Source organism: Lepisosteus oculatus, chromosome 12, assembly GCF_040954835.1.
Source record: "Lepisosteus oculatus isolate fLepOcu1 chromosome 12, fLepOcu1.hap2, whole genome shotgun sequence".
Classification (NCBI taxonomy): Eukaryota; Metazoa; Chordata; class Actinopteri; order Semionotiformes; family Lepisosteidae; genus Lepisosteus; species Lepisosteus oculatus.
In genome coordinates, this window is record NC_090707.1 from 16,917,009 (window position 1) to 16,935,322 (window position 18,314).

Below are 18,314 nucleotides of genomic sequence, written 5' to 3' on the forward strand. Positions count from 1 at the left end.
GAGATGCTTATTCTTTTTAAAGGACTCGTGCCTTCCGGCCTTTCAAGGCTTGCTGAACTGGCCCAGTGAAACCTTCTGTACTCAACATATCCTGAAGCCTTAATCTGATGATTCGTTTGTGCTTCAAAGGCAGCAAAACGTTGACTGGCCTGGATTTTGCAACACAGCCTTGCTGCTTTCATAGGAGAACAGGGCCGCCCCACTCCCAGCATGCACTTCCACTTTGCAGTGTTCACAAAATTCATAACTGTTTACGTGAGAACATTTTGGCTGACAAAGGTAATTAGCACCTTGTGTGCCCCTTTTAATACCTGTGTGTGCATGAGGTAACATATGGCTGTTAAAAGTAGATAGAGACGTTCAACACTACCTTCCTCATGACAGTTACATTGAGATTACCCACCGGTGGAGTCTCCTTTTTCTTGAACCTATGTTAGTCAATAATTGAACAGTATAAGCAGATGAACAATAGGTTTATTCCATGCTGAAAAGAGAAGAAAGAAAACACAACGTTTCTACCGTGGAGCCTTCTTCAGGTGTGAGGCTCCACGGCCAAAATGTTTTTTTTCTCTTTTCAGCATGGAATAAACCTATTACTTGTTCCTTTGCAGCCTATGCATGCTGACGCAGCTACCCACCTGAACTACTCTAGTATAAGCAGATGCCTCTGCCCAATCAATATACCCTTTCAGCAAACAATAAAAATCTGTTTAATAGAGACGAGGAGAAAACTAAAACTTATGAATACATTACTATTTATGTGCTTAAGCTGCTAGTCATCATTTGAGCCAACATTAGGGTGTGTATCACATGCCTAAAAGTGAAGACAAAATTCTACAGATCCTTCCATATTAATTGTAAACATGAAACAAAAAATACTGATTGCATTAGCATTCACCCCCCCGAGTCAATATTTTGTAGAAGCACCTTGGGCAGAAATTACTTCTAATGGGGGGATAAGTCTCTACCCTCTTTGCACATCTGGACAATGCAATATTCTTCCTTTTTTCTTTGCAGAATTGCTCAAGGTCCCTCACGTCGGATGGTGAACATCAATTTTCAGTTCCTGACGTAGATTTTCGAATTGACTGGGCCACTCCAGAACATTGCCATTTTTGTTTTGAAGCTACTCCCGTGTGGCTTTGGCTTCATGTTTTGGGTCATCGTCCTGTTGGAAGTCAGCAGCAGGTTTTCTTTCTTCGTACTTTGCTGCATCAATTTCCCTTCTATTAACACACGTCTTCCAGGCCATGATGCTGCGAAGCATCCCAAGAGCATAAAGCTGCCACCATCATGCTTCACAGCAGGGACGGTGTTCTTAAGATGATGTGCAGTGTTACTCTTGCACCCACACAGCCCTTAGTGTTGAGGCCAAAAAGGTTAATTCTGGTCTCCTCAGACCATAGAACCATCTTCCACTTGGTCTCACACTCTCTCAATGCCTGCCAGCAAATTGTAGTTGAGATTTGATATTTGTTTTCAACAATGCCTTTTGTTCTGTCACTCTCCCATGAAGCCATGAAGTTGAGAAGCACCAGGGCAACTGCCATTGTATGAAGTTTCTTCCATCTCAGCCGTGAAAGACTATAATTCATTTGGAGCTGTCGTAGGCCTCTTGGTGTTCTAACGAGTGCCCTTCTTGCCCTGATACTCTACTTTTTAAAGATGCCCTGCTCTACAGATTCACAGCTGTGCCATATTTTCTCCACTTCTTTAGAATGATTTTACTGTACTTTGGGGATATTCAATGCCTTGAAAATGTTCTTATACCCTTCCTCTGCTTTGTGCTTTTGAATGACCCTATCCCAGACTTGCTTTGAATGTTCCTTATCTTCATGATGTAATGTTTGTTGGGAGCCGTACTAATTAACCGTTAAGCCATGTGCATTTAAACAGAACAGAACAGCATATAGTTGGACTCCATTCAAATGTGACATAAAACAAAAATTGGTTGTACCAGAGCCTGTTTAGGAGTGACATAGGAAAGGGGGTGAATACTTACAGAGTGAGTTTTTTTCTGTTTTAAATTTCACTTAGGAGGATCTGTAGAATTGTTTTCACTTTGACATCCTACAGTGTTTTGTGTCTGTCAATAGCAAACAAAATTCCCAATTAAAAACAGGATTCCATATTGTAAAACAAAATGTGAAAAAGTCCAATGGGGTTGAATATTTGTGATAGCCTCTGTACATATGTGAACACACCTCACCTCCACGTTGACCACAGTGACCTCAAATTAGCAAGGTATGAGAAAAGCACTTCACAGGTTTTGCCCTCATTCTGTCTTTTCTTTCACAGACAATATACACACAGCATTCAATCCCAGGTAGGCATTGAGAAGTAGTGTTCTGTAGTATGTGGCATTTTTAGCGAGTATCCCTGCAGCTGACATTTGACGGACTTCTAAAATTTGTCTCTCTCAAACATCCTGTCAATCTTGGGAAACACAGTGGAGATTCACTGTAGGCTCAACTGGATTTCTCCATTAACAAGACACATGCAAATGCTGGTAACACTAAAAAAAGCTATCCCATTGTGCCTACAGAGAAAGGACTTATAATGCTTCATGGTTAGTTTGCTAAGTGGATATAACATTACATGTTTGCCATATTGGAACTCTTGTTTGTATGCACAATATGGGCAATGCTCTGTCGTGTAAGACTTGCACAACCCTCGCAATGCACAAAGCAGGCCTTGGAAGAACAACAGCATGCTTCTTCATTCACAAGCACAGACTTCTCACATTTTTGCAAGAGAATGACAAACGTACATTTTCTCATCATCCCAATATGAATGTCAACATTGAGCAACCTTTTCCTTTGGCACAATCGCATTTCTCTGCGCCCACTTTTTTTTACGAAGAGCAACACCAGAATCTGAAAGCTAAACACCACCCTCAAAAAATGATTTACATGCTTTATTTTGTAAATGCATACGTTTGCTGCAAATTCTTGCATTCAGCATCATTCCTCCAAAATGACCATTTTTATTCAATCGTTGTGCCTCCATCGATGCAACATTTTATTCTCCGTTCAAAGTGGGTTATTTATGTTTGAAAAATATTCGTGTGAGAGGGTTGATTTGTGCTGTGTTCTCACTCCTGTGGTGTCGGCAATCTTGCTTTGCAGTTGTACAGCAGTCCTACAATTCCATTAGCATAAATGCTTCATGTAAGCTTTACAAATAAAGTGACGAGAGGGGAATAAAATTAAATCTGTGGCCTGGGAATGATATGAAAGATTTTTTTTTTTGGCACAAATGTATAACACACTCCCTTTGAAGCCAAAAACAGATGTAAAGTGTTATGAATTACTGGCTCACACTTCCAGGGGATAAGTATCTTTAAAATGCAAGAGGACTTTTTAAAGTACCTATAAAAATCAAACTAATTTAAAAACATTAAAGAAGAAATGGGAAGCCATTGCCTTTCAATTATTAGCTGACCATCTTCAAAATTCACTGCTTTTCCTTCAGCTATAACTAGAACTTGCACTTACCTGTAACACACAACATGTGAATGGAAGTTGAATATCTTAATTTTTTCAGAGTAAATAACATACTAGCGCTGAAAAAGTATACAGCATGTATGTTTTGTCATTTTCTTAAAAACAGAAAAATGGCAGAAAGGGAGACAGAAAATTGAGTTTTCTTGCAGCAGAATGCACAATAATAGTTACATTGTCCTTGATCAAATCTCTAAAGCACCTCTAGAATGGAAGCATTCTAGCTCATTTAAGCTTCTCCATTAAGTAGCTAGGTTTGCTATAAATATGAATCTGTGGTTTGTATCCCCCTTCCAAAAAGCCTTAATAACCTCAAGTGCATTAAAAATGAACTGCTCAAACTCTTTTTGAAAAATGGTTCATTCACATTTTATTTTACCTGACCAATGAACGGAAACTAGCAGCCCCCCCTCCCTTCTCCTAGTATAAAATCATCAGTATCCTACCCTTTCGAATCCAATAAAAGAATCACTTTAAAGATACAATTACGGCTGCCCCATGCTGCCAGTTTCTCCATCACCCTCGTCTTTTAATTCTGTAATCAGCTTACACCAGGTGCCATATCACATTCAGCACACCACAGTCAGTCAATACAGACATCCCCAAACACACAGAGGCTGGTTTTGTCAAATGTTTTATTGAGTGTAGACATCTGGGGTACTGTAAAACATGCATTATCTGTAGATTCAGAAAGGAGCAAGTTGCATTGTCGCAGCTGTCAAATGTGTCAAGTTTGGCTTACATGATGGAGATTAATGAAGTATCATGAGAGTAATGTGGTTCTTCAAATGCTTCTACAATTTGGAGTGGGGTCCTAATCTTAAATAGCAAAGCTGTCAACATTTAGTGGACCTGTGCTTTCGGGGAGCTGTATTATCGAAGCCAAAAAACAAACACAGATAATGGGGCTGGGCAGAGGCACTGCTGATCCTTGGCAGGTACCAATCACTCCTTCCAGCTAATTCTGTCTAAAACAATGAACAGCCTTCCCTCACCACACAGTTCATTTACTGGGGAAAAACGCTTCCAGATCACTTCTTCTTAGGCTGATTTGGCGTATTAAATTTAAAAAAGATAATATCTCCATCTTCCACAGTGTAGTTTCTACCCTGTTGTCTGTATTTTCCAGCCGCCTGTGAATTAAACAGAAATATATACATTTTGAATAAGAGAAAGCATACAATAGGATTATTGTACATCCCCGTGCTGTAAAACAGTACTCTTAAAGTATATCAGGCTCAAACAATGGTGTAGAAATTCCATTTATCAGTCTGAGGTTAGTACAAAAATTGCATGTGAAATTTTACAATGCATTTAAATCAGGCATATTACTATTTTAAAGAAAAAAGTTTCAAGGTTTTCTTTATATACATCAGCTTTGCCTTTTTCCTTCTATCAAACTTCATATAATTTACTTGATGTGCTAATATGCAATAGCTTATGCATTCTGGTTGAACAGAGTGTACAATTAATTAAAAGAATCAATGTTCCTTTTAAATGCTCTGGAGACCATTTAATCCATTCTCAATACCACCAGAAAACACTGGTTGAAGGAGGGGGGAAAAAAATCAATGGCTATTTGTGATTCCTGAGTATGTATTAAACTAGACACGTCTAACCAGTTCATTTGCACTTGAAAGCAGCCATCTGGAGGAGCAAGCTTTGCCTAAGCAGATATGATTACTAATAATGTGATATCCCTATACACTATAAAGCCCACACAGAGCTATTCAATGTCTAGTTCATACCACTGACATTAAATGGTATTAGCTATGCTGTACTTGGGCTCAACACTGAAATACACTTAAAAAAAGGATTAAGCAGATAACATGCAGTGAAAACCTAGGCTGTGATCTATCTTAGCCGAATTTTCAAGACCTTCAGAATTAACCTGGGGAATTTCACTAGTGCGCCAATTTATGTTGCTTGCTCTGTGTTTTTTTTTTTTTAAGAGTACTACAGCACCCAGCTAAATTAGCTAGACTTGTCAAAGAAGCTTTAAAAGATCTAATTAGCACTATCAGCTGTTTATGGAAATCTTAAAAAACAAGGAGCTCCTCCCAGTCCCTCATCAAACCATGATATATAAGCACTTGGCACAGCTGAAAGCCCCATTCTTAAACTCCAAAAATAAACTGGCTCTTTGTCCAGCACGTGCCCTTTTTGATTTTTACAGAACCGAATCACCACAACCCAAGAATGAATAACCTTGCTATCTGATTTGACCAGAATTTGACCCTTTATTGGACTAGAACATAACCCTGGGGGGACAGTCGAGGCTGAGCCTGAACTGTAAAGGTTTCACTTTGACGTGTGAAGAATCTGAGAGGTTCTTGTTCATTTACACTGTAATGACAGGAAAGCCAATGGAAATCACAATGTTTTGATTATTACAATTTTAATAGTTTAGTCTATATTATAAAGCTCAATGTAAAAATAACCTTCCACATTCAGAAATAAAATTCTGAAGTATATATTTGTATGTATTTTTTCCAACGGCAATTCTAAGGCTAATGTCTGAGTAACGAATTGATAAAACATGCATTTAAATTGTTTCTAGTAAAAAAGTCTAATCAATTAGGAAAAAATTAGATGTTCTTAAAGCAAACAAACTTCATTAAGGTACACTTAAGCAGTATCTTAAGTACAAATTAATGGAGATGTGGATGCTAATATGTAAAAATGGTACATAGTATGTTGGATAGCCAGGGAAAATACTGCTTATTTGACTAATAGTGATGAATAAAAAGAGTTGTTTAGACTTCATAAAAACTCACACAAAAACATACAAAACAAATGGCTTCAGCAAAAAAAAAACATCAGCAAAATAAAATTAATATGCAATTTAAGCATAACATTTCTTCTGTAACATCAGTGACTGAAAATTTGTATTTATATGTCTACCATTCTACCATTCTGTGCTCTGTCACTGCCCAGCACTGAAAAGCTGACACTGATCATCTGGGTTAAAGAGAAGGTTCAATTAAGCCTTGCTCAAAAGGTATTTACAAGATTTACCATTCAACAGTAATTAATAAGTCACAAACTAGTCTACAACCTCTCGTTATTCCTGATTCCTGCAGGTGTCTGTTCCTAATCAAAAGGAGATCTACAGTATATATTTTACAAAGAAGTACAAATACTTCAAAAGATTTTTAATAGCTGTATAAAGAGAATGGATTTTATAGTGTGAACTCAGATCCAACGTGTAAATGAAAATGACATTCATCTAGCTGTTTTTCCCACGAGTATTGTATTATATGAAATACGTGTGCAATTTAAACAAATAAAAAAAATCTAAATTGCTCCAAAATGAAATATGCTGCAAAAGCATACACATTATTATATTCTATATAACTAAATTATATTACCACAGCAATGGAGAGCACTAAGGCAGAACAATCTCACATCTTGTTTGCAAGTTGCGTGGTCAGACAAAACAGCACATTGCCAACAAGCCCCACAGTATTTACTGCCTGCATAACTGGAAACTAAAAAGACATTCCCATATTTCTAGAAGACAGAGGTATGGCTACCAACACTTTTCCAATGTGCAGAGGAACTGCAGTAATACACCATATTCCTCCAGGATACCGGCCACAGAAGCTGACCTCTAGCACTGTGTGGGAGCTGTACTGTAATGTGGTGCCAGTTCCCAGACTGTCTCGCACTTGTAAGTAAGCCAGAGTCACATTCATCTGATGAAATATCATCTACGTGGGGATGGAATCTGCATGCATGCAGACGACGAATCAGGCAAGAGAAACAGAGGTCTTCCAGGCTCCACCCCTGTGTGGCAGCAATTTGAGGTTTTCATTCTTCTAGATGAGCAAGAGAAAAATATTTCTTTTTCCTTAACATAATATTGTGTAAATTTGTTTTTTTTTTCAAACTTGGAAAAAAATCTACGTCATGTTATTTGAAATATAATGGAATATAACTAAAATATAACTTTTTTTTGGCTACTTAATAAAAGATAAAATGTTTTTTGAAGTGTTTTCCTAGATATTCAGGTATACCGGGTCTTAATGTGGTACGGCCAGTTCCCCATACCTGAGGGATGGTGTTCCTGATTATCTGCTCAGTGGACAACCTTGTCCAGGCTGACTTACAATACCTCTGTGAAATATACTTAACATTTTTGAATATACAGTAACCATCGTGTATATACAAGCTAACTATTTAAGTAGGTAGCTGCGTCAGCATGCGTAGGCTGCAAAGGAACAGGTAAAGTTTTCTTCACACCCGAAGAAGGCTCAAAAGCCGGAACTTTGTCTCTTTTCCTTTCAGCATGAAATAAACATTTACCTGTTCCCTTACAATTATTAGGCCTTGTCTCAAGCCTTGTTACAATAGCTCCTTTATTTAGCTTCATCTTCTCAAATAAAGTTCAAGCACTTAATCCAATCAGTGTATTTTCTAGATATAACTATATGAATGATATATTAATGAATTATTATAACAGCTTCCTTAGCATAGGCCAGTTAACCACAAAGTTTCCATATTTAAATTTTGTTTTTTTAAGGGAATTAATATGCAAAACCAATAACATTGACCAAGCTAAACCACACTCTCATCCTAATTAGCCATAGCCACTAAGGTACTGTATTTTTATGTGGAACTGTATTCGTTCCCTTCAGTAAAAGGGAAACAATCACAACGTTACCTCTCCAGGTAGATTTGAATTCACCATATTTAATACAACCATAAAAACACTCTTCATCAAACAAAACTGAAAATTAAAAGGTACTCATATTTAAGGACATAAAATGAACCAACACAATATTCACCTGGCATATTTGTTGCACAGGTATTCATTTTTGAAAATTCAGTCTTAAATCCATTGCTGGCATTGACTCTTTCAATTTTGGCCACATTGTTTAAAAACAACATGGGCCAGTAAAAAGGTCAAAACACATTACCAGCTATAAAAGAAGATAATATAAGCCACTTTTATGTGGTATTCATCCGTGAAACAGTTCTTATGTTAAGAATTACACACTTTATTTAACTTGCCTTTTCATATCACAATCACTGAGCTACAGTAGCTTGGGATCTGACAGCAAATATTCAGAGAGATAACTTGACATTCCGTACACCATTCTTTCCTTAGACAGCCCAGTTTTGAATTAGGAGAAAAAAAATGGATGAAGTCTGTTTAATATTATTCTGATTAGGACGGATCCTACATATGTGTGGGAAATGAAGGCATTTAGTCATGGAGTCTGTTAACTTGTCATGTCTGGAGTGGGAGCGCGTGGTAATTTCTTCCCCTGTGTAAAGGTGAAGTACATTTGTATTGGCTGCCTAGCCAAAAACCCAAAGTGAGTGTCAGGTCCACTGATCACAAGAGACTTCTCTCATCTGAAAGTAATGTCTAAGCAGCTCCAAAAGAAATGTCTCACCTTGACAGCAGACTCGCTGCCTTCTTCTTTAAAATCCTGGAATTTCATTACTTCAGCCATAATGAAGCCCTTTTCAAAATCCGAATGGATCTTCCCTGCAGCCTGTGGTGCCTTCGTTCCTTTCTGTCAGGGAAAAAAAAAAACAAGGACAATTAATTGTTTTTAAGAAGATGGATTACAGCACAGATTGTCACCTCTTTTGATATCAAATCAGGACTCAATGAAACATTGCTTCATATCGCTGGGCATGCCAGGAGTACAATCATTTCACTCCCGATATTGGAATACTGTTCAGATGCTGCTCACAGAGGCTGCGTTCACTCAAGATAAGGGCATACTGCTGCTATCAATGCAAGGCAGCAATTTTTGATACAGATTTCGAGGTAGTATTGATTTCAGCTGAGGCAATCTTGTTTCATTGTGGGTTTCAGCTCAGCCTCTGATCATCTCTGGTGTCCAAGGTGATGTTTTGGTTACAGAAACTGAGATTATAATTGAATTTATTGACCTCCACAGATCAAACCTAGCAGTTTTCAAATATACAGTAACGTGGTATTTTATAGATATATGTCCGGAGTCCTTGTATCACAAATGTACTCAAAATATAAAAATCAATGCATCATCTCCATGTTAACCCTCTCCTTTCTGGGGTTCCTAAACTTTTCATGCACAACCTGATGATCGCCAACATACAGGGTTACTGGGATGTAAAAAGGTCTGTAGCAGCTTCTGTGGTTTTATCGTAGACTTCATCAAGGTACCTGATTTGAATGCACAAAACAAATCGCAAATCCACAAAGAAAGAATGTACATGTACCAGGTTTCAATAAAATAATCGTCAAGCATTGGACTAAACAATTTAGTCTAGCAAATTCCACCTGCATTTTAGGAAATTTAATTTATATTTAGTGTACAGCTATTTATGCAGACTCCATTACCCTTCGTCACAAATAGTGTATAATCATTAGAGAATTAAAAATTCTACTCATCGAAGTGGGAGCAGAAAACTTAAAAATAAGAAAGGAAAAAACATCCTCTTCCACTTTTTATGACTTCTGTCTGTCAGTACACCATCAACCCAACCCTGTGTTCAGGAAACTGTTAAGCAATTTTTAATTATGTATATAATAAGGTCAGGGTCAACATATTTCATGCCAAAGAATGATGTGTATTTAATGACTCCAATATATTACCATCCCCATGTAATTTCATTGACAGAGCACTTACAAGTATAACTACCATTAATCAGCATCAGGGTTTGTCTAGGTGGAGAAAAATACATTAGACTGTGATTTTTCCATATGGTGAATTACAAGGGTATACATTCTGTGCACATATAACCATGCAGAGCTGGCTGATAGATAATGGTGACCTCAAGGCTGCCTAATAAACCATGTTAAAGTGCTGAAGAGCCTGACATTACAGAATGCAGTTTTTATAATAAAAGATGTATTGGGTTAATATAGTTACTCAGTGATGCTTACCTGACTAAATGCCCCTCACATAAAATCAAGGCTACCTACAATCAGTTAAACTAAAATGAAAACCAGCATCCATTTATTGAAGACACTATGATACGGATTTTAATTATAAGATTAATTATAAGAGATTATCTTTGAATGTGGAGACCATTAGGTTTTCAAGATCTGTGGCCTGTATGTGATTGTACCAAAATACACAGATTTTATAGAAAAAAAAAAGATAACCATAGCCCAGGAATGAGCATTGGAATGAACAGAAATATGTTCTTATAGTAAGATGATGATATTTCAGACATTTACTGAAAAGTTTTATGTTGTATCACCAGTTTCACATCTTAGTTTGCATCCAATATTCAAGAAATCCCCAGTCACCTCTTGAATTTAAAGCAAGTCAATGCTGTGGTGCAAATGTAACAGGATGTAAGAGATGCCACTGAGTAAATAAAAAATATTTGCACAATTTGTCTGTTACACAAATTCAACATCTGTATTACGATGAGTCTTCCATTTGAAATGCAGACGGTGAACAGTAACTAAGATACAAGAGGAAAAAGCCACCCAGCAACCCCAACAAACACAAAATGAAAAGCGACATCAATTTCATTGGAGACAAACCCAGTCACACAGATTAAGCAAGCACAATACCAAGGCTCCTTATCTCTGGCCACAGGAGGAGGGAAGGCAGATTCTACAGGATGAAAAAATTCAGAGTATGTAATAGGCAGAATCAATTGTTACCCTCCTCAATCAACGCAGCCCCACTTTCACTGTTCAACAGCTCACAAATAATTAAAGTTATCCTGGACAATAACCTCATCTGTAATGACTAGCTAACCGCTACCATGACAAACTTCAAATTCCGTGATATCAATCTGTATTCAATAGTGTGGAACTGGATAGAGCCTGTGAATAGCTATGAAACATACCCTGATGGTCCAAGCGCGCACTTCATCTGGTCCAGCAGTGAAAAAGTATTCCAGCTGAAGAGCTGCATACCCGCTCTTAATGATCTTGGTGAGCACACTGAGAAGGGGAAAAAAAGATCAACTATTTTAGACCATGCACACACACATTCTGGTTTAATAAGAGAGTTGAAAAAATTCCAACTTCAATTTTCATTTCAGGCACTGGTAGACAACCTTTAACTTTCTGCTTTTTAACTGAAATGTTTGAGGTTTAGTGTGGAAAAATACCTCTGATCCAAAATATACTCAAACATACAAAAATAAGGGTTTATTTTTTTCTCTACCTGTCTTCAAATAGATGAGACGCTTTTAGTACCTTTCATAAATCTGCAGGACGCTACATTCCATGTACTGCAGAAGTCTTTAACCGTATTATTAGGCAATATTTTTTATATTCTGAGAAAAATGCATGCAAAATGTCCAAGTTATAATTATCCAGAGATGACAGATGACAGTTAAAAACTTAATTTAACATAAATCCTTTCACTGTGTCTTACCGTAAAAAGAAGGATTCCTGCTTTATAATGGTAATTACTCTGTCATTTATTATTCTATCAGCACAAGCAATTAAATTACTGCAAGGAAATAGTTGATAATAAAGTGTAGGGAAAATGAATGCTAATTAACCTTTGTGTCTTATGCTCCTCTGTGTACTTCTCCTTTTCCTCATCGCTCATGTCTTGGAGCTTGAGTTCCAGTCCGCCGCTGAAGGGGATGACCATAGCCCCTGGGTCATGACTGTCCACCCACTCTTTAATTTTGACCAACCTGTAGACAGAAAGGGCAATGGCATTAACATGGAACTGGCATGTCAGTGCTTCAGTCATTACCATCTAGCACATCCATATTCATCACAACATGGCGTGTTAATGCTGCCCCTCTTGTCTGTGGGTCTCCCAGGTCAGAGGGTATCAGTAATACTGCTTTATATTTTTAATGCATGTGTTTGAAACTTTACAGGTCGAGATGCACATGTTTGTGTGTATATACACCGCAATGAATAACACTGTACCCGGGTAGATTTCTCCTTCCTCGTTTCTCAAAAAGCAATTTTCAGAGGTCTCTGTGCACGTCCCTTCTCACGAATGTGCTCACCTAACTTAAGGATACCGGGGAATTCGGCCTTCTGAAGTTCTTTCCTTTTCAGCCATTTTAAAGCCCTTCTGGTTTTCGCAACTCAAGACAAAATAATTGTTCTGGCCAATAGGCAGTAACAGCAGGACACCTGACATTATGGGACAAAGATAGCCTTGCAGTTAATCACGATTTTCTTTCTGAACAAAGTGGAAGGAGATGGGAACAATTATGAGATTAGGCACACACCCATTCAGCAGGGGTTTGGACTCATCCCAAAAAATAGGTTCACAACCCAATTTTCACACTTCAGTTTGTTAGCGCTCACATGTAAGATTGCTTAAGAAATATCCTGTCATTACCTTTAATCCCCATTTCCGTTTTAAACCTGTTAAAGTACTAAGAGAAAAAAAAAGCCAAGACCATACTAAATGCCAGTGCTATTTCCCCAAACACAACCAGTTTGTCATCTCTTCAAACTAAAAAAAATCCATCCGAAAAGCTTGCTGCACTGGTTCGCACTTACAAAGTAATCGCTTTTCATTTTTCGCCAAACAAAATTAAACCCTAGTTTATTACTGTATACTGGTGGAGGAGTTTAAATAGCTCAGCTATAAGTAAACATCGCAGACCCACAGACAGCACTAAGGACAACCGAGAAAGGTAAAGATATATTAATGGCTGAATACATGTAATTTACAGTTTAAGCACGTGCAATAGGTGTACAAATCTTATAAGGATCTTTATGCCTAAACTATATGTATAATAAACTACTTACTTTTCACATCCATAACTATCTAATACTTCAGGAACTGTAGTTGTGCAGCACACCTGGTGATTTTGTTGGAGCTCTGATTTACAGTGATTTAACATAAGACGGCAGACATTTATTGTAAAGAACAGTGCATGGTGTGACTGGTAAATCACAAACTTATCAAAACGGGATGCAAGGAAGAGAACTTTGCTCCTTGCTAAAAATCCCATCTTCGATAATAACAGTTGTGGTTTGTCATTTTAAGAGCTTTGTGATCCGCTCTTACTGGGATTATTTGCATTCCTCAGGTATTCCGTTCGACAACACGGTTGAATAACGATTCACAAATCATTCTCCCAACTCTAGTCAGAGGCTTTGATCCAGTGAATAGACCCCTGTACCTGAAACTATAATTGGTGCAAACCTGACAGTGCTGAGCATCACAAGCTAAATAACAAAGAGACTCTTTTTAAAGTGTTGACAGATGATTTTCATAATGTAAAAGCAGAAAGGGTAAGAGCGAACGGTAAATGAGCACAGGGGTTTGAAGGTCTTTAAATTGAGTGACATGGGACCTGACAAAATCCTGTGAGAACAAAGTAATCAAATTCTCCAGGCTCCACTGCTCTGCTCCGTTGCTTTACAGATTAAAGTTTACTAAAAGGCAACACTTTAAACCAACTTAAAATTTTCCATCGACAGCTATATTTTAAAACAAAATGCCTGGCGCGATCTGATGATCTGCACAAGCAGCAGTGCATATGTAGGCTGCCTTTTGCTACTGTCAAAACATGCTTGTGATATACCATACCGAGCTCTGCCTTCATTTGCAAAATAATATTGCTACAAGCGTGCCTTTTTCTTGTATCGTCCTAAGGCAAACCAATCTGATGATGAAAAATGGCAGCGAAAGATGGCTTTCCGTAATACATTGACTAAAACAGGCCTCTACAGAAACACACAAAAAAGTAAATGTGAAAACAAAAGGCGCAACCTGACAAATGAATTGTGAATTCAATTGTTTTCATGGTCTGTACACATCCAACCTGCTCGAGAGCTGTAAGATTTGACTAAATCTGCTCATCCTTCCTACTTTCACACTGATGGTAGCCATGATCCACGGCACTTACTGTCATTTCCCACTGGATGGTATTTTAAGGTACTTTTATTAGTTGTTACCTAATAGGAGCTGAGACAATTTCATTATCAAAGAACAGTGTGGAAATCTTACACAGGGATGGTATGGTGAGTGAAGGGGGGAAGCTCAAAAACAAGACAAGGTGAAATTACTCATGTTACCAAAAAAAACCTGGGGTTTACCTTCACATTTCTAGCACAAAAAGCATATGAACTAAATAATGAACCAAATTAATTTAAAAATGGGATTCTCTCATAGCTCCCCCTCACTGGAAGATGTTATATGGTACAAGTCAACTTCTTTACTTCATTTTTAAAGTAACAAACTGACTGGATTAAATGATATACATTTCTGTCAACTATAAATTCAATTCAAATCATGTTATTTTTTCAACAACTATATTTTAAAGTTGGAAAGGACTCTCTGGACCTCTTGCAGCTGTCAAAACCTCACTTCTGAAGATTTAAAAGAAATACAACAGATTTTTCAACTTCCTGAGAGAGTGTGAGGTCAAATTTTCCTTTTATTTTACCTATACTCAATAGGTATGTTCCTATTAGCTACCTAAGTACATTTTTTACCTTTGCACTGAATATGTTGTGTTTGATTTAAAGTATTAACAGTTCAGTATGGCACAATAACATGTTTCCAGAGTAAAATAACTTTTTTTTATTTAAAAAATAAAAACATTACCTTACTACTGACCTATAGTTACATGCCCAGCGCGGCAATATGTGAATCTCTGTGCAGTTCCATCATTCACAGTTCCACTAATAGAAAGATTCAGCAGTTTCTAGTCCAGACCTCCTCCTCCTCTGAACAAATGATGCCTGAATTTTTTATTCTTCTTATAATGGAATTTCAATGGCCTTCACTGCAAATCTAGTGGAAATTTTTGCATATTAAGTGGAAAAAATTAAATGTTAACCACGTTTTAATGTGATTAAGGCTGACAGGGTCATTATTTCTGCTAATCATTCATCTGCTTAAAAAGCTCAAACAAGTCTGAGGAACAGACAATGTTTGTGCCATTTTTTGTATGTCCCAATCAAAAAACAAGTGATTTACAGTGCTGTTTTTTAAAATAGTTTTCCTAAATTTATTTCAACACACTTGCAATTACAGATATTTATCAGTCATCATAAAAATACACATAACTAAACCACATTCTTCACCTTTTGTGGATAAGTCACACAGTACACGTTGATGTACAGTGCCAGGAGATCAGCATCATACACAGAATGGATAGAAAATGTAATTGCATTCTCTCCACACTGGTTGTATTCTCTGTATAAGCAAAAAGAGCATAAAGAAACACAAAATATAGTTTCTGTCTCGCCTATTGGCCAGAAGACCAGAATGTTAAATAAGGATCACAATCATTTGAAGACCACAATATTAGTTAAAATCATTTAAAAGGAAAAAAAGTTTTAAAAAAAAAAGGGTCAACACGCTGGCTCCAAGTGGGGATATATATAATAGACCAAATCAACATTAATAAACTTATGCCTATGAAATTAATTTAGAACATGAAAAACCCTTTTGACACTTAAACTGCGGAGTTTGAATTGAGCACACCGTAAATTGTTACCAGAGAAACACTACTCATGTTTGTTTCAGAACTTCAAAAACAAAGGGCCAAAAACAAATTTACTGGTACTTCTATTGCCGTTTTGCCATCACTGCCAAGAATCGCTTTAGCAAATAAAGTGTGAATAAAAGAGAAATTCAACCCTTCTTCGACAGCTGAAGGTCTGCTGAAGAGAGTTTGAGCAAAAAAAACCCTCAATCATGGCCCTTTTTGCCAGGGGAATAATTCAAGAATTTTCACATGCCTGTGGTTGCCTCAAGCTGTGTAAAACCTTTGATCTGGAGAAATTACTCAAGGGGAAAACAATTAACTCTCCAAAGTACAGGTGCAGCTACCTGATCCAGTGGCTTGGACCTCTCCTTTATTTCTTGTGGTGTTTTACCTGCTTGCATACAAATGGGTTTATCACCACAATTAAGACAGGTAAACCCATAAAAAGGGATGGGACAAAGGAGCCTGACACCTGGGCATAAACGAGCCTTTTCAAATGCAATTCACCACTTACAAAAGGGGGGAATAATCTTCTTAGAGCTGTAAAACTCCTGACATCCCTGGGAGAAGAGATTCTCACTCCATAGCCTCACTGCTATCACCATCTCAGGGTGGTGTGCTAAACACACAATCAACTTAGTATTAATATCAGTCTTAGAAATATCTGACCAGTATTGCACATCTCCGCGGACATTCCTATTTCTCTGTGATGCTATGCACTGATGCTTCAACTAATAACCTCCTGATTTTTTTTTGTGCTCCTCTTCCTTTTTTATTCTCATCTAAACGAGTCCCTGCTGAATGTTCTAACACATGCTATTGTGTTCCACAACCCCTCCCCACCCAGAAAAAAGCACATATGAGCTCATGATGTAATTTGCAGCTAGAAAGTCATAGACTCGGTGGGAAGCTTTTCATCCTCCCAGCAGTAAATTCTTTTGAGGACATCAGTGTAGCCACTGTCGTTACCTGCAGATTACTTGTATTTCCTTAGCCTGTGTCCTGCAATCTTAGGAATGATGAAGGGTCATTAGAGGACTGAGTAGGGAATGGAATGAACTGCATAAGTTCTTTTATTTTCCCCCATGAGCTGTGTGTGGGGAGGTTTCAATTCATTTCTGTTAAACAACAGCGATTCTGCTATGAAGATTCTTGACCGTGCAGTAGTTGTGCACCATATGCAAAACTATTACAGCACACATTAATTTAAAATTATATGGTAGGAAGTGTTTGGCTAACAAGAAACGTACTGTGCAATACAGAATTAAACTAATTGGATTAAACGCACAATTTGTAAATATGGTCCAATGTATTTAAAAAATCCTCCCAATGAATCGGTGGCATTCTTTGCCGAAATATAACTTTCCCTTGAAATATCCCTAAATAAACTGAATTAATCCGTCACGATTCATAAAACAGCCGTTTTTTTCCCCAGTTCCCATTGTGAATTGTTCATTTACAAGATATTTTTTAAAGCGAACAATAAGCAATGTTGAGCACACCTCTTACAATATTCAGAGAAGCAAATGCGCTGCCATTCATTGCTGTTGACAGTAAAAAAAAAGTCCAAATCTGACATTGTGACAAGAGCTGGAAAACTGTAACACGGCAGAATTTCTTGCGAATTTTTCTAGCTACTTCTTATAAACGCTGTCTTAGATGACAGCTTAATGTGTACCACATGAAATATTTATTCTCAACCCGTGTCAGACTGTCTAGCCATCCAAGGGAGTACAAAGAATGTCACTTATTAGAATAAAAGCAGAAGGAAGGTAATCAAGGACATATGTAACATCAGCCAATCATGCCCTGTTTCAACATCCCATTCCATTCATAACAGTTCAACAATCGTTCTGATAACAAGCTTTCACAAGCCGTATGTGGCAACACAAAATTCATTTATTTAGCTCATTAAACTGGCTCACTACAGGACACTTGCTGTGACATATGAATTTTTGTTGCAACCTTATCTCAAAGATAATAAATAACAATGTGTCTCTGGAATAATAATCAAAATATATCATTACTCAGCCTTTTAAAAACACATTTTCCATATACTATCAATAGCAAATTAAAACTAAGCCTTTGAATCATAATGCTAGGTTAATGTGTGAAACCTGCCTTGTATTTTAATTCAGACATAACAGCCACGGCTAAACTAGATCTGTAATATTTTCAAGGTGATCCTCTTCACTTCATTTTACTAGTAGATTGAAACGGATATTCATCTGAAGAGAGTCTATTAGAAGACTTTTTAAAGTTGCCACTGTGGAATGATTGGATATCCCCTTATCTGGCCTTCTTGATGGAAATACCAAAAGAACAAAGGTTAAATATCACCGAACAATTCTGTACTGTAATGTCAAACTAAACACAGATCTCCCTGTAGTTACTGTATGTAGTGAAAAAGAG

General features: G+C 37.3%; 1 protein-coding gene across 4 annotated transcripts in view; it reads right to left on the minus strand.

The window, feature by feature from the left end:
* Positions 1 to 4,121: 4,121 nt before the first annotated feature.
* Positions 4,122 to 18,314, minus strand: part of ola1 (Obg-like ATPase 1) — a 60,777-nt gene continuing 46,584 nt past the window's right edge. For all 4 annotated transcript variants that reach the window (XM_015358964.2, XM_015358963.2, XM_006636503.3 and 1 more), the window contains exons 8-11: positions 11,982 to 12,122; positions 11,316 to 11,412; positions 8,909 to 9,031; positions 4,122 to 4,636 (exon numbers count right to left, since the gene is read on the minus strand). In XM_015358964.2, coding sequence (XP_015214450.1) covers positions 4,535 to 4,636; positions 8,909 to 9,031; positions 11,316 to 11,412; positions 11,982 to 12,122 — 463 coding nt within the window. In that variant the 3' untranslated portion in view covers positions 4,122 to 4,534. The remainder of the gene's footprint in view (positions 4,637 to 8,908; positions 9,032 to 11,315; positions 11,413 to 11,981; positions 12,123 to 18,314) is intronic.